The 22115-nt window shown below is 43.8% G+C and overlaps 2 protein-coding genes across 2 annotated transcripts in view; one reads left to right on the top strand and one right to left on the bottom strand.

Annotated features, from left to right (window-relative positions):
• Nucleotides 1-736: 736 nt before the first annotated feature.
• ift81 (intraflagellar transport 81 homolog) lies at nucleotides 737-17461 on the bottom strand. Its single transcript, XM_069166227.1, has 18 exons — nucleotides 17002-17461; nucleotides 16753-16856; nucleotides 16445-16625; nucleotides 16258-16347; nucleotides 15793-15858; nucleotides 15390-15500; nucleotides 14719-14803; nucleotides 14025-14188; nucleotides 13820-13915; nucleotides 12349-12495; nucleotides 8126-8275; nucleotides 5542-5670; nucleotides 4330-4419; nucleotides 3115-3201; nucleotides 2925-2996; nucleotides 2672-2757; nucleotides 2312-2357; nucleotides 737-1085 (listed from the first exon to the last, which is right to left on the bottom strand). The coding sequence occupies exons 1-18, from the start codon at nucleotides 17143-17145 to the stop codon at nucleotides 903-905; spliced, it is 2031 nt and encodes a 676-aa protein (XP_069022328.1). The 5' UTR covers nucleotides 17146-17461; the 3' UTR covers nucleotides 737-902.
• A 1163-nt stretch (nucleotides 17462-18624) lies between these two features.
• LOC138208311 (breakpoint cluster region protein) overlaps nucleotides 18625-22115 on the top strand; it is a 35071-nt gene continuing 31580 nt past the window's right edge. Inside the window, exons 1-2 of the mRNA XM_069166114.1 lie at nucleotides 18625-18875; nucleotides 19082-20890. Of these exons, the coding sequence (XP_069022215.1) occupies nucleotides 19522-20890 (1369 nt within the window). The 5' untranslated portion in view covers nucleotides 18625-18875; nucleotides 19082-19521. The remainder of the gene's footprint in view (nucleotides 18876-19081; nucleotides 20891-22115) is intronic.

Here is a 22115-nt window from a genome sequence, read left to right as displayed (position 1 = left end):
TGAAATGCTCTTTTTGAATCATGTTACCTGTTGCCAATTAACATAATTAGTTGTGAAATCTTAAACCAGGTGTTTGTTCTTCAGCTTTATTTTTTTTTTTTTTACCTTTTCCCAACTTTTTTAAAAACGCGTTGCTGGCATCAAATTCAAAATGAACAGCGAGTTGCACTTTTCATAAAAGAATTAAAAAATTTCGACATTTGATATAGTGTCTTTGATCTATCTTCAATTAAATATAAGTTTACACGATTTCTTATTTACATTTTACACAGCTTCCCAAGTTTTTGGGAACAGGGTTGGTGGCAAAATACCTCGAAATTTAAGGATGCATGTTTGATATAAAATACATTTAATAGAAATACATAGACAAAAAAAAAATAAAAAAAATCGACCTATGAATGTCTGTAGTGTCGAAGGTTATTTTAAAACAAGGATCTACTAAAGTATTTAACAAGCAGATTTATGGGACCGTTTCATCTGCACTGTCCAAAGCAGCGGAGGTTCCAGAGAAAATTCCAAAACTGGCATCCCAATCCCCGTCCCAAGGTCACGGTGGGAGTCGCCAAAAATAGTTGACTGCGGCCACGTCCCAAGTGCACCACTTTGTATGCTGTTATCTTTGGACACTTTGATTGGAAGTGTATTCTTAAAGATGTGACGAAAAAGGGAAGTTTCCCCGCGGGCCCCCCCCCCCCCTGGAGAGAGCGAAACCCCCCTTTTGCCCCCCCCCCCCCCCTCTTGTGGATTCACAAAGCACCTTTTAAAACCGTGTCGTCGCTGGAGGTTTCTACGCCAGATAAGTGAAGCTCAACGGGAACAATGACGGAACAACGATGACATGCCAACTGCACTGCAGGGAGACTCGGAGTACAGCTGTTGATCGCAACCGAGACGCGCGCCGTTCACAGCACCAGCCTGTCCTCCCCCCCCTCCTGGATGACCTGGCCGATGGACACCTGGCTCTGGGCCTTGATGAAGCACTGCCTCTTGCACTCCATCAGCTGCTCCAGGTCACGCCACATCGTCATCTGCTCCATGTTGGCACCGTGGCTCTCCCTCACCATCCTCTGCTCCTCACGTAGCTTCTGCAGCCCGCAAAGGAAAAACAAAAAAACAACAAAACTTAACATCCACAAATTATTTATATGTTAAAGATATGATACAAGTCTGGCAGAAGGCGTCCAATCAATGTGGGGAAACTCGAGTATTTTCTCTGTTTACACGAATCTGATGAACCGCGGTTTTACGACCGGCGCAAGAGACGAGGGTTTCAAACGCAGGGCGGACAAAGGAATATGTCAAATATATTTATTCAGAAGTATTTCTTAAAGATGCCCCTCCAGACATGTTTTAACACGTATATATAAAATACTCTATTATAATAAAAACTAATGTCCAATATGTTTTCTCCACCAAAAAAAAAAATCAACTATGTTGTAAAACTCCTTAAAATAAAACGCACTCATTCTCACTCATTTAAAATTCCAGAATATATAAATATGAGAAAATATTTCATGTCTTAATTTTAATTGCTGGACACAAGGTGTAGTATACTTCAGTGTAAAATGCTTTTTCAGCGTTTGTGCACCAGAGGTTTCCGCTTTCCTCATCGTACGCGTGTAAGTTGAATACTGGGACCAGGATCAGCTATACATTTTTTTATTTGTGATGTCACAAATCCTGCTCGTAGGCCCTGCCCCTTGAACTGAGCTTTTCAATGAGCGCAGAGAAAGTTTTCCTCCTTTAGCAGGCGAATGTGAAAACAGACTTCTAGTTTTTAACTCTGCACGTTCCGCAGAATGAAAATTTTACTTTCAACTGTCGGAACAAGAAGACAAACATACTTTTGAGTGGAGGAACTTTAAGGATTTAAAGGTCAGACGCGGACAAGATGTTTATTTATGGAGTTTTCATTGGGTTTGTCTGGAATATTTGCTGATGTCTTTGATTAATTCGCTCATGCTTGTATGATATTTTCTTTTACTTAGAAAAGTCTCCTCGTTTGCTTAAATGTTCACATGTGCACCTTATTTGTTTGTCCGTTTTTTTTGTTGTTGTTGAAGTATTTGTTGAAACATCTGTAAATACACAGTCTGGTCATTCTTAAGAGCCTGACTGATTGTAATTAAAAAGGCAAAAATTTACAGACGTATTAGCCGATAACTTCCACTCTGTCGCCGTCACTGTATTTCTGTGAGTTTACAGTAAAAACTCCCCTTGGCTGAGCTGTCCCTCCTCCTCAGACCATATTCTTGACAGAATAAAGGAATGTTTCCAAGTATCGACCCCGTCGGTCAGCACTTTTCCTCACCTTCCCCAGTAACTCCTGCTCGGAAATGTTCTTCATGTACACTTCCCTGCAAAAGAGGCAGAAGAGCACGAGTCATTTCTGCTGATGGTCTCGCTGAGCGTTTGTTTTGAACAAAAGGCGTGTCTTTTGAACGAGTCTCTCTGTTCTGCATTTAAGTTGAAGAAGAAGGAAAAGAAGAAGTAGAAGAAGTAGAAGTAGAAGTAGAAGAAGTAGAAGAAGAAGTAGAAGAAGTAGAAGAAGTAGAAGAAGAAGAAGAGCGGGCAGCAGATTGACTTGACTGATGTAATGAGAGTCTTCCCGAAGGTGAACAGGGTGCTCGTCTTGCGAGCAGCTGGCTGGCCTGAGCTCAGCGGGGCTCACCTGATGGCCTTCTTCCTCTCTTGCAGATCAGAGGACACGTAGGCCTTCATCTCATCCGCCGCCCGCTGCATTTGCATCTCAATGATCTGCAGAGGACATAGAGGTGTGTGTGTGTGTGTGTGTGTGTGTGTGTGTGTGTGTGTGTGTGTGTGGGAGGGGGGGGGGCATAATTCGGCTTGAAAGCGATGATAATAATAACGATAATGAGTAAAAGCGGAGATGTTTTAACCGCCTATCTTTTGAAAATACTCGCCTCTGACATGGAGTTGATGTAATGGTATCTGTTTTCCTTCTGTGCCGTCTCCTCTCTCAGTGCTTTCACCTCCTGTGACACAAAAAAATTTTTTTTTTAAAAATAAAAAAATGGGGAAAAAACAACAACACGGAAAACATGACAAAATACATTTATATATTAAATATAATGCGTTGTAATGACCCCTCACCTGCTCCAGTTTAGATCTGTTGCTCTCCAAACCAGCGGCGCAGCTCTCGTACTGCGCCTTCTTCTCGTCGTACTCCTGGTTTAGCTCCTGCAATGCACGCGGACACATTACTATACATTTTAAAGCGTACGTAGAATACGCGCCATTTTCGACTCTCTCATCACGTCAGATCGCAGCTGCCATTTTTTTTTTTTTTTTTTTTTTTTGCAGTTTAAAAACAGGCGCTATTACAGGTCTATTTATGTCTTCCTGTTGCAGCTCTTCATTAGCAGACATTGCCCGGTAAGATGGAAGAGCGATTCTGGGAACGCGTGTCGGAAAATGTAATCCCCCTGCTCCGGCTCAGCCATGTGGGGGCTTTCCCATCGCACATTTTTTATTTTATTTATGGGCTATGTAAATGATTCTTAATGGACCTTGTACACACAATGCAAGTTAACCCCTTGCTTGTTTAAGGGCTCGCAGTTAAGATCCCGCCGTTTGTTTTGGAAGATAAGAGCTAATAAAAACTCTCCGTGTGTTTTGTAGTCGGCGCGAAGGAATTATATTCGGTTCCTCCACTGCGGGGTGAAAAGTCCGAATCAGCTTCTTAGGTGGTCGAAAAGTTATTTAATTTATGCGATTGTTGTGTAAAGCTATACAAATAAAACTTAAGGAAAAGTCCTTAAATGAATGCGGTCACGTGACCACTTTTATTCACGAACACCGAATGTGTTTAAATCAGGCTTCACCAAGCAGTAGCTTCCATATATGTGTGTGTGTGTGTGTGTGTGTGTGTGTGTGTGTGTGTGTGTGTGTGTGTGTGTTTTCAGTATCAATTTGTTATTATTCACATAAATAAAGCTGAGTCAGCTGGTTTGGTGGAGCTCAGCTACATAAATAAATGTTCCCTGTAGCTCTCAGAGGGGAAACAAAAGGTTGGAGGTTAAGAACGTTACCACAAATTATTTGTTTACAAAGCACATTATCTCTAATTCAACTCTAAAATATTGACATTCTGGGAACATTGAAAAAAAAAAAAACGCTACTGAAAACATTTTAAGTATTCAGGCGTAATGATGTGACGATGTGATGCTGCACACTTTGGGAATGTTAAAAAAAAAAAAAAAATGTCAGCAAAAAAACAAACATTCAAAACCAGGATGCTAATGTGAATGTAAATGAATTCATTATTTGATATGAAGGGAGGATTCTCTGAAGCGCGGGTGTGCTCACCTGACACTGCTGCCTCAGCGACCTCAGTTCTTTTATGATCGGTGCGAGAGCCGACTTCTTCTCCACGATCATGGAGTTCAACTTCTTCACCTGCGAAAACAAACCGACAGCAAACGCTGCATTGAAACCGCGATAAACAAAACAAAACATTAAAATCTTACGATAATGTAAACTGAGAGAAAACTTTATTTAAAGATGAAATCTGTGACTTTGTAAAGTACGTTAAAAAGTCTGAAGAGGAAACGTCAGGTGTTGTGACGGAGACTAGGTGGAGGACGCAGCCGGAATAAACACAGTCAACGTTCGGTAAGTCTCCAGTAAAATATCACAGATTTCAGCCTTTTTTTTTCTTTCTTTGCGGTGCCATTTTCAAGTCCCAGTGTAACGCTCTTCTTCCAGGTCGGATCCAGGGATGTTTGACGCAGTCGCCGTGAGCGGTCTGCAGTTCGACAAACGATCAGTAAACTCACTTCGGCGTACAGCGTGGCCTGATCGCACACACAAGAGGACGTCGGGGCGATTAATAAAAATGAATGCTGAGATCATGTTAAATATTCATGTTGTATTTGCCCATCGTTGATAACAACAGAAATCGACTTTAACTACAAATCCAACTTTTAGGTTTCGGTAAATGTCCTGCAGAGACACACAAGTGTTTTCATTTGCGCTCATTAGACTGTAATTAGAGTCATGATGGAGTTCAATGAGGTCCCAGCTGAAGGAAATTCCCTTACCTTGTTTGTAACACCTGTTGGGGCACATCACAATGTGTCCAGTGAAAAGGCCAACAGTTATTAAAGGGGCTGTAATTATGTAAAAGCACCTGTACTGGAGGTTAGATGAGGACTCTTACAACGTAAACCAAATAACACTGTCCTGCACACTATATAAATTAGAATATAAAATTCATAATTGCCATTTCACTCATCTTTTGCTGGCTAATCAAATCGCAACTGTTTAATTCATATTTTTCATCTTAAAAGACAAAATCTATTTTGTCATGTCAGCATCATATTTTGTATTTTGTGTGATCCTTTCACACTAAACTGCTTCTTAATTTATTAGTAAATGTTAATTATACAGTAAACAGGAAGTCCACAAAGTCAAAATGGCTTCTTTGGAGTAAAAAAAAAAAAAAACACAAAAAAAACACGACACTTATTTTTTTTTGTAAGGATTCAATTTAAGTCCATTTTTTTTTTTTATACTCACCATTTCGGACATGTCGTCCAGAGTGCGGCCCTTCTTCTCGTCCAGCTCGCTCTTGATGGCCGACACCCTCTCCAGCTCCTCCTGAGTGTCGCTGTAGCCGGAGATGCCCTTCTCCGCTTCCATGGTTTGCTTTAAAAAAAACAAAAAACAAAACAGAAACAGTCACAAAAAGGTCCTCACAAAAATGACCACCTGATATCATTCCCAGCGTACCTGTGGAATAAGCTATGACAGAGAAAATCCTCACCGATCAATTTCAGCATTTTCAATCCACAGTTCATTTTCAGTTCCACATGAAGCAAGGTGTGAAAGATATAATAGGAAAACTCCTTAAAAAATTTCCCCTCGGGGATTAATAAAGTAAATACCTACCTACCTACCTACCTACCTACCTACCTAAAAAAAAAGATTTATATAATCTCATAATAACAGAAAACTGAGGGAATAACAGCAGGTTTTGCTGCATTAATAAAGCATGTGTTATTTTGACACTGTAATGCCAGCTGGACTTGTGATCAGAAGGGGAAAAAAATGTAAAAGTTTTAAGTGCCTCCACAGATCCGCGGTGTGGGGATGCAGAGGGCAGAGGAGGAGCGGCAGATGCGGGCGTCAGAAATAGCAGCTCGGCCTGCGTCACGCGGCCTGTCGTCGCGTCAGGTGCTGCGACCGCACAAGAGGTGTGAAGCCGTTTCCAGGAAGCTTCTAGCGCTTCGACGGTGAACGCGAACCGCTTGAATGGCGGGAGATTAAGTGAAAACGGCACATTTGGAAGGGGCGGCGCGACGACACTATGGGCCACGGAGGTACAGATGAGGATATGGAGCATTAAAACGGTGTTAGTATCGGAGCTCTTAGTTCTATTTACTATTTAAACCCATGTCTTTTTATTTTGTTTTGTTAATATAGATTCATTTGTGAACTATGTTATTACTTTAATTAATTTAAGGAATAGTTGATGCTTTTATTTTGAAGGCAGCTGTCAGCTCGAGCCCCTCAGGTGAATCTACATATTTGTGGCTATTTTTGGCGGCTTTATCATACTCATGAAAGTTGGTACACACGTCTCTCCCGGTGAAAAATGTCTTATTTTAGCAGAGTCGCGAGTGGGCGTGGCCAAATGGCTCGCTAGCGCCCCCCTAAACAGAGGCCCCGGCGGCTCCATTTACCTACATGCACGAAATTTGAACTCCGTGAAACACTTTCTCCTGCCGCGACTCGTTCTTCAGCGCTGAAGAGAGTCCAGCGGTCTACGAACGCGGCTTCAGAGCTGGAAACGACCTCATCAAGACGCGGGTTCGAGCCCCGCTCAAGGTAAGCCACATGGTTCACGGAGAGAGAGTCCCCCTAAGGGTAAACCACATGGTTCACGGAGAGAGAGTCCCCCTAAGGGTAAACCACATGGTTCACAGAGAGAGAGTCCCCCTAAGGGTAAGCCACATGGTTCACGGAGAGAGAGTCCCCCTAAGGGTAAGCCACATGGTTCACGGAGAGAGAGTCCCCTTAAGGGTAAGCCACATGGTTCACGGAGAGAGAGTCCCCTTGAGGGTAAGCCACATGGTTCACGGAGAGAGAGTCCCCCTAAGGGTAAACCACATGGTTCACGGAGAGAGAGTCCCCCTAAGGGTAAACTACAGGGTTGCGGCTTTGCCAGTTTCGGGTTTCGGATTTGCGTTGTAAATAACAATACCAAACCAAAGGTCAACAACAATACCAAAAGATAAAGGGTGTGACTAAATCTTCTTGGATTTCTGTCCAAACTACCAATAATTTTATCTCCCAAAATCCCATTAATACATTTTAATGCTATAGTGTGACTTTTTTTTTTTCATATTTCGGACAAAGTCACTAGTATGACATCACTATGTCACCAGTATAACATAGTGGTGAGAAGTAAGAAGTTAGAAGTAACTGGCATGCATGTCATTTCAGAAAAAAGTCATACTCCAAAAAGTGATACAAAATTAATATGGTATGTCGTCCGAAATATGAAAGAAAAAGTCATAGTATAGCATGTCGTCCAAAAAGTGACCCAAAAGTCATTTTTGTATACAGTATATAGTATACAGTATATAGTATATAGTATACAGTATACAGCAACTTTCATGAGTTTTTGAAGATGTTAAAGCTGCCAAAAAAGGCCATTTAAAAAAAAAAGAAGAATAAGGAATGAGATGGAGAAAAAAATTAAAACCGCAAGCGGGAATATGTTGACTTTGGCGTGCTGCACGTCGGACAAATCGTAACTCCAGAAACATTCAACAATCAGGGCGCCTTCAACAAAACGACATGATCTTCTATAATTTACTGAATTAAGTTGGCGAAACAAATCACAGCAAGCAAATGTGTGTTTTTTTTAAAAGTCAACTGTGAATGACTTCAGAGAAAAATGCAAGAAGGAAATTTGTGATTGCTCGTCCGACTGTATTATATGTGAACTATTCTTTCGTGGTTTGAGCCGTAGCACTGTACAAGATGTCAAAACGCTCAACAACAAAGGCAGCGCAGATCCTCGTCCTTCCTTTGTGTTGCTGCAAATAATGAATTAATTTAGTCTACCTTTAAAAACAGGAGATAGGTTAGTTACCAGTTTCTGTTGGACGGTCTCGTGTCTCTGCTTGAGGATCTCCTCCGTCCGCTGCAGGACTCCGTATTCGGCTTTCAGCTCGGCAATTTCGTGACGTCTCTTCTTGTACACCGATCCTTTGCCGCGCAGTTTCCCCACCAAACGTTTCAGCTTTGAGGCAAAAGGGAACAGAATTTCAACATCACCTTCAAATTAAAAGAACAATTGGTATTCAGGACTCTTCAAAAAGGTTTTTAAACCTGCATTTGCAAATTTAGGGCAACGGAAACAAGCTGTAGGCATATTATCACCTATTAGGCTCTTACAAACAATAGGTTATTTACAAATCCGGCCGCCCTGGAACAACACAACTATTCACTTGGGATCATGTGTCCGACCATCTGATGGATGTTAAGTGCAACATTTACAGTCCGTTTAGCTCTGGTTTTGGTCTCCACCACCTCCTGAGGGAACTTTCAGACTCATTAGGTGTTAAAAGGCTTAACTATTTTTACCAGTTAGCTGCCAACTTTGTGTGTGTGAGATGTCGTGCAGGACGGAAAGTATGCAGATGGACTTTTAGAGCTTTTTTCCCACTGAAACCAGAAACCTGCTGCATCTGGAAACAACACTGAAGAGAAAGGTGACACCGAATCAAAACAACAAGCTGAAAGACGCTAAAATGCTCTGCGAAAATCGAGGGGAACTGCTGATTCAGGAAATGATAATGTGTAGGTTCATCATTACAACCGACTTCTTTCATATAAATACACATATATATATATATATATATATAAAAGTCATCATTTGGAGACCTTGTGGAAATAACAAATATTGTATTGTAAAAGCTCGCAAGGAAAATGCAAACGAAAGAGGCATAAATACAGTTGATATCTGACAGCCCGGTGTCCAGCACAGCTGAGATACTATGAAAGGCAATGGGAGAAGAGACAATGGATCGAGCCCGGGGGAGGGAAGGGATTAGAGACCTGGAGAGAGAGAAAGTGGCAGCCGGGAGGTGGGGGGTGGTGGGGAGGGGTGAGGGGGGCTCGGTGAGGTTGTCGGCTTGATCTGAAAACAGTCGCCAGATCCTTTCAGGTCTCACAGCCGGCTCTGTGCGGCAAAACAGCTTCATCTGACAGAATAACTGACTTTAAGTGGATGTGCAGTCAACCCTCCCCCCTCCTCCCCACCTCCTCCCCCATCCCACCCCGACCGTCTGCCGGGACGCATTGAAACTCCTCCACAATTGAAGAGCAGCTATAAATGAACACGGACACGGGAGAACAGCCCCAGAAATCACAGAATGTGTGCTTCGTGTCCTGTGGGGGATCCATGAAGCCTGATGTGTGTGTGTGTGTGTGTGTGTGTGTGTGTGTGTGTGTGTGTGTGTGTGTGTGTGTGTGTGTGTGTGTGTGTGTGTAGTGAGTGACTGTGTGTCAGGGTGGGTGGGTGTGATTGTGCATGTACGTTTATTCTTTGTGTATTTTGGGACATCAAGGGCAGACGAGGCTGAGAGAGGAATTAGCACAGCAGGAATAATACTGCATAGCGTTCCCGACACCGCGTCCCCAAAAAAAACAAAAAAAACAACTGCTGTTGAAGCGGGCGGCGGCTCGGGGTGCGACGGATATGCAAAACACGTCCCAGTCGACGGAGACACGAATGGGTGCAGCAGGCAGATCGTCCAACAGCTGCACGTTGGGAGACGCTGTAGGGAATTCAAAAAAAGTAAAAATTTTGCCAATTACGTGTCAGATCTCGACGTTATTTCAAGAAAAAAAATATGATGTTCAGATTTGTGGCAGAAGTACGAATAAATTTAACCAGAAGTGACGAGGCCGCTTGATTAAAAAAAAAAAAAAAAAAAAAAAAAAAAAAATGGTCTCATGTTACCGGGCCAACCAGCTGACGAGCAGATGCAGTCATCCCTCTCAGAGAGACGCTGCAGTTGGTGGGCGGCATGTGATGACACGTAATCGTCAGAATGGAAAATACCTCTGATAAAGTGATCTTCTCCACCGTGGCTGATGGCCACTGAAACGGTACGGGGGATGGGAGGTGGTGGTGTGTGTGTGTGTGTGTGTGTGTGTGTGTGTGTGTGTGTGTGTGTGTGTGTGTGTGTGTGTGTGGTGGGGTGATAAGCTGAACATTTTTCCATGAACTTCATTCATGCGCGGTCCCAACTCGAGGACCTCTTTGTCTCGACAAACAGCTTCCCTCTCAAAATTTGCGGTCGGACTTCAAGATCTGTCAGTCAGCCTGGAAGAAACTGTGAAACACTGATGTAAACTCATGTCCAACATGGATGGTGACGTGCTGCTGCCGGTACTTTAAAATAAAAAAAAAATAAAAAATGGAAGCACATTTTCTACAGCATCTGATCACTTTAATATTTCTCATCGACGACGTGACTCAAGTGATTTTCTTTCTCTTTTTTTTTCCCTTGATGAGAATAAACATGTTGGAAGAAAAAAACATTTCCACTGATATTTCACTTCCTGTCAGTTAAAGTATTGTTCTGTGTCCCAAATAAGACACTTCCCCTTAGTGCAGTAACAAATAGTGCTCTCCCGGTGTTCGGACTTGTGTGGTGCAGGGTGGTGTTGTTCCTGCAGCTTCAAATATTTTATCCAGAAATCAAAGTGTTTTCTGTTTAACCCGCTCAAATAAACACACTGATTCTTCTGTCCAGCAGCAAAAGTGACAAACAAGCACTTTTGTGTGAAGCTGCAGCTTCCTCAGACGCCTTAATTTGAAAATTTATTTACCTCAGTGGCCCCGCCCCCTTTCTCTACGTAGCCAAGATGGCGAGCGTTTAGGGCGGAAAGTGTCCAACGTTTCGCACTTTTGTTTTTTGAACATTTTAAGTGCGTCATCCTGGTACTCGAAGTTCACTGCATGTTTAGTGTACTTGACAATGTGAACGCAATTATGCACTTAAAATAGTGAGTATTAGTACACAAGTACAACACAGCAATGTTTTTTTTTGTTTTTCTTCTGCTGCAACAATCACCTTCTTTCAGTTTCCAGCTACGTTATAATAATAATCCTGATTTTCTCAGAAGATTTGACCAACTTGTAGGAACTATAAAACGTATTGTGGAGGCTCAAAAGAGGTGGATCGGCGCAGCTGCTTTAAAGTGACTATCCTAACTATTGCAAAGCATTTCACCAGTAACTTATTGATGCTAAAATGCTACATTTAGCCTCATAAAACGTTTGTGCTAAGAGATTATCTGTGAGGAACTTTTTTTTTTTTTTTTTAACCACCACAGGAAGGTCAAAGGTCAGGGTCAGCATCTTCAAAAAGCACCACTGCTGGAGCAGAGCGCACCTTCCCCTGGGCTTGACTGCAGGCTAACGGGATGCAGGGGGGGGGGGGGGTTAAAAGCCCAGCTCTCACCTCACGGATATAAACATGCGTCAAACATCCGGCTATAAAAACTCTAATCTACACAGTTCACACGGTCACAGCGGGACCGGCGTTCATCAGCGCTTCCCTGCTGACGCCGAACACATTTATGACCAACTGAATAACTTTAAACTGAACGAAAGCAGAAGTGATTTCTTTTGGACTTTTCTTTAACCTTTTTTTCCCTCCCTGTTAAGTTACATAGTACCAGAGTACCACGGAAAGAAAGAAAAAAAAAAAAAAGTGGGGAGGGGGAGCACATCCTCGTCACGGGATATAAATAAAAACGTTTCTGTCTTGTTTAATGTGTCCAGCTGACTTGAATTAGGAGATTGATTTACGCTGAAGATCAGAGAGGGGAGGGGGTGGGGTCGGGGAGGGGAGGGCAGCTTTCAGGAAGTTCGTCCTGTACGGTTCCTCGTTCTGGATATTCTCTCTTTTGTGTTCTATTAATGGCTCTGCATGGGAATGTGGGGGAGAGAAGGGGAAAATGGATAAGTAACATTAGACAGCGAGTCCGTCTGTGTTTGGATAAGAACAGAAATAGCCTCTAGTGGGTTTTCTTTTTTTTTTTTGCGGTCTGCAAAATCTTCCGAGTGCCCTGCTTCCCTACTCCCAGCGTCCACAAACATGCATCTCAGGTTAATTGGTGGTTGAATGGGCCCCCCCGGGGCCCCGTTCACGATAAAGCAGGTGTAGATCATAGGTGGGTGGATGTTAGCTTCAACACACATTTTATATTTTTCTTCTCACCAGACATGAATTCGATATAATGCAGAAAAAAAACCTGGCAGATGTTTGGTGTTTTTGTGACTTGGGACAGAAGTACCTCGTCACCGCGGACGACCTCCTCCCCGTCCGAGGACTGAGCCTGGCTGCTCCTCTGCTTCAGCTCCCTCTCCGCCGCCGCCACCTCCTCCCTCGCCTCCTGAAGCTCCTCCGCCTTCGACTCCTTCTTTCGAATGATGATGGAGGCCTGCAGGAGTCGCGAGATGTACAAACATGAGGGGGGGAAGTGTGGCTTTTTAACCTATCACGGGGTAGACCGAGGGTAACCGAGCAACGGGGACGCTTTTAGGACAGGAAATGGGTATGAAACGCAGGCTTGTAAAAAAGCTTTTAAGTTGCAGTTACGTTGTAGTTTCATCTTTATTTGTGATACGGGGATTTACAGTATAAATAAAACCGATCTGACTTGACGTTGTGAAGCTTTGTTGTTCCTGCTCTGCTTCATGTCTACTGTATTAAAGGGTCGATTCACTGAAAGACACGATAACCAGAGTCAAATTCCTCGCACGTGTTCACACGCTCGGCCCAATAAATCGGATTCTGATCGAACACAAAGTTGTTGCCGTGACAACAGACGATGCTTCGAGTACGGAAGGAGCTACGAACTCTAAAACGAGGGTGCTTCACACAGAAGATCTGAACAATCAGCAACAGTTTTCAAGATGGACACGCGAGATCAGTATCACATATTCAGCATCGGACTGAATGTGAAACGTGGTCACAATGTCATTTTCTGTTCTCGAGTTTCGGTGTTGAATAATGACCAGAAAGGTGGTTTTTTTTTGCAGAACATTTTCATGTCACAGTGAAGTTGACCTTTGACCTTCCAGGTATAAAAATCATCACTTTATCCTGGCTGTAAATGTGTATAAAATTTCGCCATAATTAGCGTATGAATTCTTGACTTGTGGCCACAGAAGTGTGTTGCAAGGTCGCCGCGACCTTTGACCTTTTGACCGTGTAATTCTTATCAGTGTATTTTTTTGTCCAAATTTTTAAATATCACATTCACGAGACGTTTTTTTTTAAACTAATAATTAAAAGGTGGATGTTGGAGCTTCACTGTGCAGAAATTTGCGATTCGTGGTTTGTGACACAACAACAACGACGACTTTGGAAAACCGTTGAGGTCAAATATGCAGCAAACACAAACGTGACATAAACCCATTTTCTTTTTTCTAGTAAAGTACCAGATATCTTGTGTCCAGTAGTTAATGTTGTAAAATTTAAACAAATATTTGCATACCTATAAAAGATCAGAGGATTTCCACTGATGGGAAAGGACTCTTTTAAAAACATGACTAGATTAATGAATTTATTTGGGGAATCTGAAAAAATAAATAAAAATAGTGTCTGTGATCCAGAGAACCTAAAAAAGAGCAGCAAGAAAACTGCGAAGGGGAACGTTTAACATCGCGGTCGGCACACGGGGGTCTAGTTCACGTCAAAAAAACAAAAAAACAAGAGACAAAAAGATGAAAGACATGAAAGACATGGAATGCGGTCGGCACCTGTTGCCTGTAGAGGGTCAGTTTGTCATCCAGCGGGTCGCTCCTCATCATCCGCTTCTCAATCAGCTGGTTTATCTGAGAATCGGCTTCTTTAATCTGCCAACGTGTGAATATGGCAAACAATCAGAGTCTTGTTGTGTTTTGAAGGTGTACACACACACACACACACACACACACACACACACACACACACACACACACACACCTTGTCCGCCAGCTCCTGGAGTTCGGCCTGGCCCATGGCGGGCTCCGACGCCACCTTCTGCAGGTACCGCACCGTGCGCCTCATGCCCTCCAGCTCTTTGGGGAGCTTCTCGGAGACCATGTAAGAGTTGATCTTGATCTCCTCTTCGAGTCTCTTCATTAAGCCTGAAAACAAAACAAAACAAAAAATGACGCGAGCTTCTCGTGAAGTGCCGTTACTGTGTCGGAAACCCTTTCAGGCATTCGGTGGCTCTGATGGAGCGAGACAGAAATCCACAAAGCTACTGAAAATACAAGATAATATTGTTGAAAGTAATTATGCCGAACAAGAGCAAACCCTAATCAGCTTCTTTTTTTTTTTTTTTATTAGGACAACACAGCAGTTGTGACTTTAAACCGCGCAGCGTCTGCATCGCACGGGTCATTTTAGAAACTGCAAATGTGTAAATCTCTCCTCTGGCTGAGGAGGCCGGTAACACACCAGAACAAAAGGAGACAATTTCAACATCAGATAAGCTCTATTATAGCACTTCAAAGATCCGTATAATTAGAGGGTCTCATCAGATGAAAGCCTATTAGCTGAGAGACCCACACCACCACCACCACACCTCCCACCGCTCTGCTGCACCCTTGAACTTCCCCATCCGGCGGTGTCCTGCAGAGGACAGCAGCAGCAGGACGGGGGGCTAACTCACTCTCTGGATTGGCATCTGCCGCCGCCTGACGCAGATCCTTCAACTGCTGCTGCGATCTCAGCAGTCTCTGCTCGGCCTGGAACAGCTGAACACACAGAAAACGATCACCGACACAGGCGGGATGGAGAGGAGGGTGAATTAACAACGTTACACATTAAGGCTGCAGGTAACAACGAATTTCAGACCAATTCAACTCCCCCCCCCCCCCCCGGATTAATATGTCACAATCTTTTAAGTCTATAAAATGTCAGGAGACACACAGTGAAAAGTGTCCATCTCAGGTGACGTCTTTAAAATGATTTGGACAAAGAAAACAAATACAGCAGAAAAGTTTTTGGAGTTTTACACCAAAAAGAACATTTGTTCATACGTATTTCTTTTCTCCAGAAGCTTTCAAATTTCTGGAAATCTTTTTGTTAAAAAAAAGAAAAAGAAAAAAAGAAGTATATATTTCACACTTCTTTGTTTTGCATAACTTTGTCAAACGAGATGTGCAAACTGAAAGACAGCGTGAGGTGCTAAAGAGGCATCCAGCAAAACTTTTACAACACCGGAGATGTGGCGTGTTACTTTTTCTTTCCAGACAGCATGATAGTTTAACTGGACTGTGGCGTCTTTACTTAAATACACCAACGTGAACTGAAAGTCCTAATAAAGCACAAAACATTTACTTGATTCTTCTGCTCTTGCTTCTGATGAGTCAGTGACTCCTCTCGCTCCTTCTCCACCCGCAGCTGGCTGGCCTGCTCCAGCATCCGCTCATGGTTGGACACCGACTCCACCTAGTGGACCGACAGGTTAATGACGACGATGGCAGGCTTTGTCATGGCAGAAATAACTGAGCACCTCTGACAAGAGTCAGGTTTCACCTTTTGGCAGGTGCCTACGAGTAAGACCCATTAAATCAACACCTCATTACTTCACGACCTCGTTAAGACACACTTGCGAGCCTGTCGGGTCTGTCAGAGGAGCTGATGCTATATGTCTGAGGTCATGTTTTCATTCCTCTGTAAATCCCGAAGCCTTTCCAAGCATTTCGAGAGCGACAAGGACTCTCTGAGCAGTCGGCCTTACCCTCTTCTTCAGCCGCTCCACGCGTTTGATCAGCTGGTCTTTCTCTTCCTCCATGGCGCTGATGTCCTGTTGGTGCAGAAAAGAGCAATAATTTAGCGTCATCTAAACTTCAGCAAAACTTAAGCCTAATTTAAGAAACGTTGGTTATAACTACAAAACAAATTCACGTCAATATAGATTAGATTTAGACTTTATTAATCCCACAGTGGGGAAATTCAGTCGTCACAGCAGCATTGAAAAACCAAATGTGCACGCAATATGAAAAACATTACAAATACGTAAGATGTAAGAAATAATAGATAATAATAATAATAATAATAATAGATACAAAATTATTATTTCAGAAAGAAAATAAGAGCGATGAATAAATACACACAGACTATATACACAAAAAACACATAAAATAAAATAAAAATAAATAAATAAATACATTTAAAAAAATGTAAATATGAGTGGTTCTTTTACCCGTCTGATTTCTGCTGTGGAGAAGCCTGAAGTCCTCAGCTGCTCACACTCCTTGTGATAGGTCTTAAATGCTTCCACCAGCTCTTCATACTGTGAACACACATTGTTTTACATTTGCATTTAAGGTACACATTTTTTTTTTTTTTAAATGACATAGTGACTGCGTTCTTTATTATGTTGACAAAACCTGGTGAGAGGTGTCGTTGATGACGTCGTCCTGCAGAAACTCAGCAGGCACCTCGAGCTTGACCAGAAAGCGGGCCAGGTAAGCCCTCTTCTTCAGCTCGGGGACCCTCTGCAGCAGCCAGTGGAGGATCGGGTGCACCACGGGTTTGCTGCCGGTCACCAGACCCTGCCTGAAGCTGCTCCTGCAATGAGGGTGAGAAGAAGAAAGGAAAACTGATTGGCACAAAAAAAAAAAAAAAACCCAAAAAACCACACACACATCCACCAGCTCATGGCAGGAATCCTTCAAACTGACTGCAGGTTACTCACACATCGGAGAGGTTTCCGGGGGGTTTGTACTTCAGCATCCCCAGCAGAGCACACATCCTCTTCACGGTTTGTTCTGGCATCTCTTCACGGATGTCTATAGCGTGCTAAAAACAAAAACAAAAACAAAAACAAAAAGAGTAGCAGTGAATGGCGCTACCTATTGCAGACGGACTGAGGAACACAATCAGACATCGGGCCCAACACGAGCCTGACGTCCACAACGGTGGCTCAAACTGCGGTTCCGCTCACCTTTGGGTCGATTTCTGCCAGAACATCGTTTAAAATCTGCAGCAGCTGCATCGGCTCCTGCGAGTCAAACGTGATGAGGTTAAAGTTTTTCTTGAATGGCTCCTTGTTAAGCTGCTCGACGATGAATTTCAGTTGTTCGCTCATCTTGGAAGTTATTATTATTATTATTATTATTATTGCTGTATTAGCTCCTCGGACTCTTCTCTGCTGGATTAGCCAGCCAATGCTAACGCAAACAAGCTATCTGTCGTCGATTAAGTTCCCCCGTCTTGCCCGCCCCGTGTAAAAGCCCTTCTAAAGTCTTCTTGGTTACGTTGGACAAAACAACAGTTACAAACAGTAAAGACTCATTTCCAATCTTTTAAATCAGCATCGCCTCGAAGAATTTTGAGCTCGCCAGTTAGCAGACACAAAGGCAGCGGTTGTTGTCAACAGCCCCATGGAAACCACGCTGATTGGTTGCTAACCGGAAGTAGTCTGAGTGGTCCGTTCAAGAAAGCTGCGTTGCGTTAAGGAGAAGCAAAATCGGCGGAAATTGAAAACCTTCAACATAGAGTTATGAGTTTAATGGTCAAAAGGCCCATTTAATGGTACTAAAACACCCATAATATTGGCATATTTCACCTTTTTGGGGAACCAAAGCAAGTTCAACGATATCTCTATAAAATGATAAACAGATAACTTCATACCTGATTGATTATGGTATTTTATGTAGGCTACCTAAATCCAGTGTGGGGACGTAACTAAGTACATACTCGAGTAATAGCAAATATTGGATTATTCACGGCACTACATTTCTCTGACAGTTTTCGTAACTTGTAACATGATATCCTTCATGTCCAGTGGAAACCACGCATCTCCAACTGATTTGATTTTAAATGTTCCTGATGAACTACAAGACACAATTTTAGACGATTGTCCAACCTCTTAGACTAAATAAACTATACAAAAACCTTCTCGGATCACAAATATTTACATATCTTTATGTATAACGTTTTACTACACAGTGAGTTCTTAGCTTTGTACTTTAAGAATATTTTGCTGCTAATACTTACATCGTTTTTACTAGTAAGTTTTGTGCTTGTACTTGTACCGGAGTCTTTTCACTTTTACGTAAGTAAAGGACACTGAATACTTCTTCCACCACTGCCGAAATGCTGTTAATTAATTATTTAATTTAATTTAATTTAATTTAATTTAATTTAATTTAATTTAATTTAATTTAATTTAATTTAATTTTAATTTAATTTTAATTTAAATTTAATTTAATTTTAAATTTAATTTAAATGTCACTATTGTTTAATTTAATTTAATATTATTCTATTTTTATTATGTATATATTGTGCCTTTTTTTTTTTTTACTTTTTTTTTTAATTTAATATTTTTTTACAACCTCTATTTTTTTATTCTGTCATTTTTATTGCATTACCTTGTACTTGTACATGCTGCTGTGGCAAAAAAAAAAAAAAATCTATCTATCCATCTCAAGAGGAGCGCGAGCATTAAGATGTCCGGGTTGCACTTGAACGCACCGCCCCGTCAGTCTGAACGTTTGAACCGTCAGGTGGCGACATGTCCTCGAGGCAGCCGGCCAGCTGCTTCAGATTGCAACACGATGAACTTTGCCAGGAATAACCCGAGTTTTCAGACCATAACGGAAAGGGGAAAAAAAAAAAAATGTGCTGTGGCATGAATGTTCAAAGGTTAGTGTGTTTCTCAAAAGTGGGTAAAGAAAAAACAAACAACAACAACAACAAAAAAAGGGTAGCTGGTTGTTTGGGAAGTCGGGACGTCGTTTTGTTTTTGGTTTTATCCACCTGAACTGTAACGTCCTGAAGAAAGCACCTCCCCCTGGACGAAACATCGCTGATAAGGTGCCTCTTTATTCTTATTATATCATTTTTAATAGCTGTCATGCCTTTTTTTTTCAACATTACATCGGTAAAAAAACATATTCCGCCTGGTTAACTTTAGCCCTACTTCGAAACTAATGTCGATTGGAAACACAATTTTTTTTTTTGGCAACTCATCCCTTTTTTTTTTTTTTTTTTTGGTCCTCCCCTCCCTTCTGTATTTGAAGTGTAAAGCTAAATCACATCCAATGTAGCCCCTCCTCTTTCTGCTGAGAGCCAAAACATCAGAGAGCTGCGAGTCAGTCTGACACCCAACACGGAGGAGGACGGAGGATCTCCGGAGAACAGCACCGACACGGGACCGACGGGATAAACACACATTTTCCTTGGGAGTTCAGTCCAGAAGGAAAGTGAAGAGAAGCAATCCTGCCTCCTGAGGGGTTTTTGTAATTCTTGTGCTTGTGAGTAAAGACTGAAACAGGTTTTTCCTTCCCTGTTAAGTCACTCTCTGCAAAATACTCTTTAATTTTAGCACCATGGGAGATGTAAGTTGTGACCGATCAAGTCCGGTTCATGCTCTGGAAATGTGTCTGCTGTTAGCTGATTGAACGTTTTATGTCAGAGTAAAAAAAAACTAAAAAAAAAACTAAAAAAAAAAAAAAAAACGATGGTGGAACCGGTGGGGTTCATGGAGGCGTGGAGAGCCCAGTTTCCTGAGTCTGACCCCCCTTGCATGGCGCTGAACTCAATGGGGGACATCGAACAGGAGCTGGACAAGTGCAAGTCCTCCATCAGGCACCTGGAGAAGGAAGTAAACAAGGAGCGCTTTCGCATGATCTACCTGCAGACTCTGCTGGCAAAAGAGAGGAAGTCTTACGACGGGCAGAGGTGGGGGTTTAAAAGGACGCCCCAGGCCGGTGACGGAGACCTGCACGGTGGCCCGGACGCCCAGAGGCCCCACGCAGAGGAGCAGCCGGCCGAGGAGGAGGAGCAGCTGCAGCTGCAGCAGCAGCAGAGGGGCCCCGGCAAGCCAGCGAGGTGTAAACCACATCCAGAGGGAGAGGCGGAGGGCGCGTTCCCGGCCAAACAGATGGGAGGCGTGTCGCCGGTCCGCCTGGACTCCGAGCTCCCCGATTTCCCGGTGGGCACCGGCTCGGTGGCGGCCCTGAGGTCCAACTTCGAGCGCATCAGGAGAGCCAACTCTCACACGGCCGGCGACGGCAGGGGCCTGTCGGTGATGGGCGGCCAGGAGAAGCCCTTCTACGTGAACGTGGAGTACCATCACGAGCGAGGGCTGGTCCGGGTCAACGACAGGGAGGTCTCGGACAAGATCAGCACCCTGGGCTGTCAGGCCATGCAGTTGGAGCGGAAGAGGTCCCTGCACTCCCTGCCGGGGAACCTGTCGGCCGCGACGGGGGACATCAGCCAGGCCGTGCAGCGGGGCCGGTCCACGGAGGGGAGCTGCAGCTACAACGGGTCGTACGACGACCCCGAGGTCAACCCGCACTTCCTGAAGGACAACGCGGCCCGCAGGTCCGAGCGGCAGCCGGCGGAGTCCCAGCCTTACACCAGCGTGTACGTCGGGGGGATGATGGCCGACGGGGACACCCGGGTCATCCACATCCGGGACCACGGCGTCGAGGAGGACGCGCACCTCACCTGGCCGAGGCGCTCCTACTCGCCCGGCAGCTTCGACGACGTCGGAGGGGGCTACACGCCGGACTGCAGCTCCAACGAGAACCTGACGTCCAGCGAGGAGGACTTCTCGTCGGGCCAGTCCAGCCACGTGTCCCCCAGCCCCACCGCCTACCAGATGTACCGGGAGAAGAGCCGCTCGCCCTCGCAGCACTCCCAGCAGTCCTTCGACAGCAGCAGCCCGCCCACGCCGCTGTCTCAGAAACGTCTGAAGCAGCAGGGATTGCTCTCCGAGGCCTCCGTCATCGGCGGACGCAAGGCGGGACAGATCTGGCCCAGCGACGGGGACTCCACCACGTCCAGCAGGACCTCCCACGACAACAGCGTTCAAGGAGATCTCGGTAGGTCCTCGCTGCAAAACACATGACAAAGCACTAAAAAAAAAAAAGCACATTAAAGCTCCTCTCCGATCTCTATCTGAAAGATGCTTGTCATCGCTGGCCTCCATCCACAATAACTCACTCATGTGTAAAATGCACCTGCAATCTCTTTAATGAAGCCCCACATCATTTTTTTGTTTGTTTTTGACCCGATGCTCTAAATCTGGAGTTATCTGGATTATTTTTGATGATTTTCTTTCAGCTGCTTTACTCAATAGGAGCTGAGATTTTCTGATTGAAGTGGCATACGAAAAAAAAAAAGAAAAAAAGGAGGCCAGGTTAGATAAAAATTCCTCTTATTTCATTAATGAGAGCTTTTTTATTTCCTCTCCTCATCCATAATGAGCCTGTAGGGAAGGTTAACTCTTTTCCTACCAGCTAGTTTGGAGATGCACTCCACATACATACGTGATCTCTACCTGTGGTTTTTACATTTCTTTGAGCTGTGTTTTCTTTTTTTACCCTTTTGTAAGCAGGTCTGCCCTCTCCTCTATTTTTTTTGTTCTTTTTTTTTTTTTTTTTTCCCCCCGCCCCCTTCTGCTCTTGCAGCAGCACTCTCCACCCGGAGATGCTCTGAGACAGCGGCTGCCCTCGGGGGGCTTTCCCAGTCGCTCGGCCCCGTCCAACCCTGAGTGTTTTCGTGTCAGCACGCATCAGTGTTGTTGTCCTTGGTGCCCGAGTAATTAACTTTAAAGGGGTTTGTCTAGCGTGATAAATTTAGGGGAAGGCTCTTTTGTTACAGGAGGCGGGTTTAAAAAAAAAAAGAAAAAAAAAAAGCCCTGACAACTCACTAAAAAAAAAAAAAAAGAAGAGAAGATCGAGGGGCTTAAAGTGTGTCACGCGGCTTCCAATCAAAACGCCTGCTGTGAGTGTTTCCTGTTGTTATGCGTGAACACAATAAGGGAATCACTCATTGACCAACAGTATTGACAAGTTAACAATACAACAATGTTAAGTGGGGGATAAGGAAAGTGGTTTGGGGTCCACTTGGTGATGCCAAGGTCAGAAGGAGAGGCGGGACCGAGTGTCCCCCCCCCCCCCCCTTCCCCATCCCACCCCACTTCTGACACTGAAGTGACTGACACACGAGGACACGTGCATTGTCCAAGGCCAAATAATGTTCAGCAAAGAGGATTCGTATTGGAGGATTTGGAGCTGGAAAAAAAAATTGTCCGCTACCCCCCCA

Source organism: Embiotoca jacksoni, unplaced genomic scaffold (assembly GCF_022577435.1).
Source record: "Embiotoca jacksoni isolate LCO1_2020_lvr unplaced genomic scaffold, fEmbJac1.0.p SCAF_37, whole genome shotgun sequence".
NCBI classification, from domain to species: Eukaryota; Metazoa; Chordata; class Actinopteri; family Embiotocidae; genus Embiotoca; species Embiotoca jacksoni.
This window is presented reverse-complemented; position numbering and strand designations above follow the sequence as displayed.

What these genes read in the sequence shown, in the direction of transcription:
- ift81 (XM_069166227.1), bottom strand. Translation starts at nt 17,145, where the DNA reads ATGAGCGAACAACTGAAATTCATCGTCGAGCAGCTTAACAAGGAGCCA. An exon ending in TGGACGACATGTCCGAAATG is followed by an intron (nt 4,420 to 5,541) that starts GTGAGTATAAAA and finishes TTGTTTTCGCAG; the next exon opens with GTGAAGAAGTTGAACTCCAT. An exon ending in AGCAGGAGTTACTGGGGAAG is followed by an intron (nt 1,086 to 2,311) that starts GTGAGGAAAAGT and finishes TGCGGGCTGCAG; the next exon opens with AAGCTACGTGAGGAGCAGAG.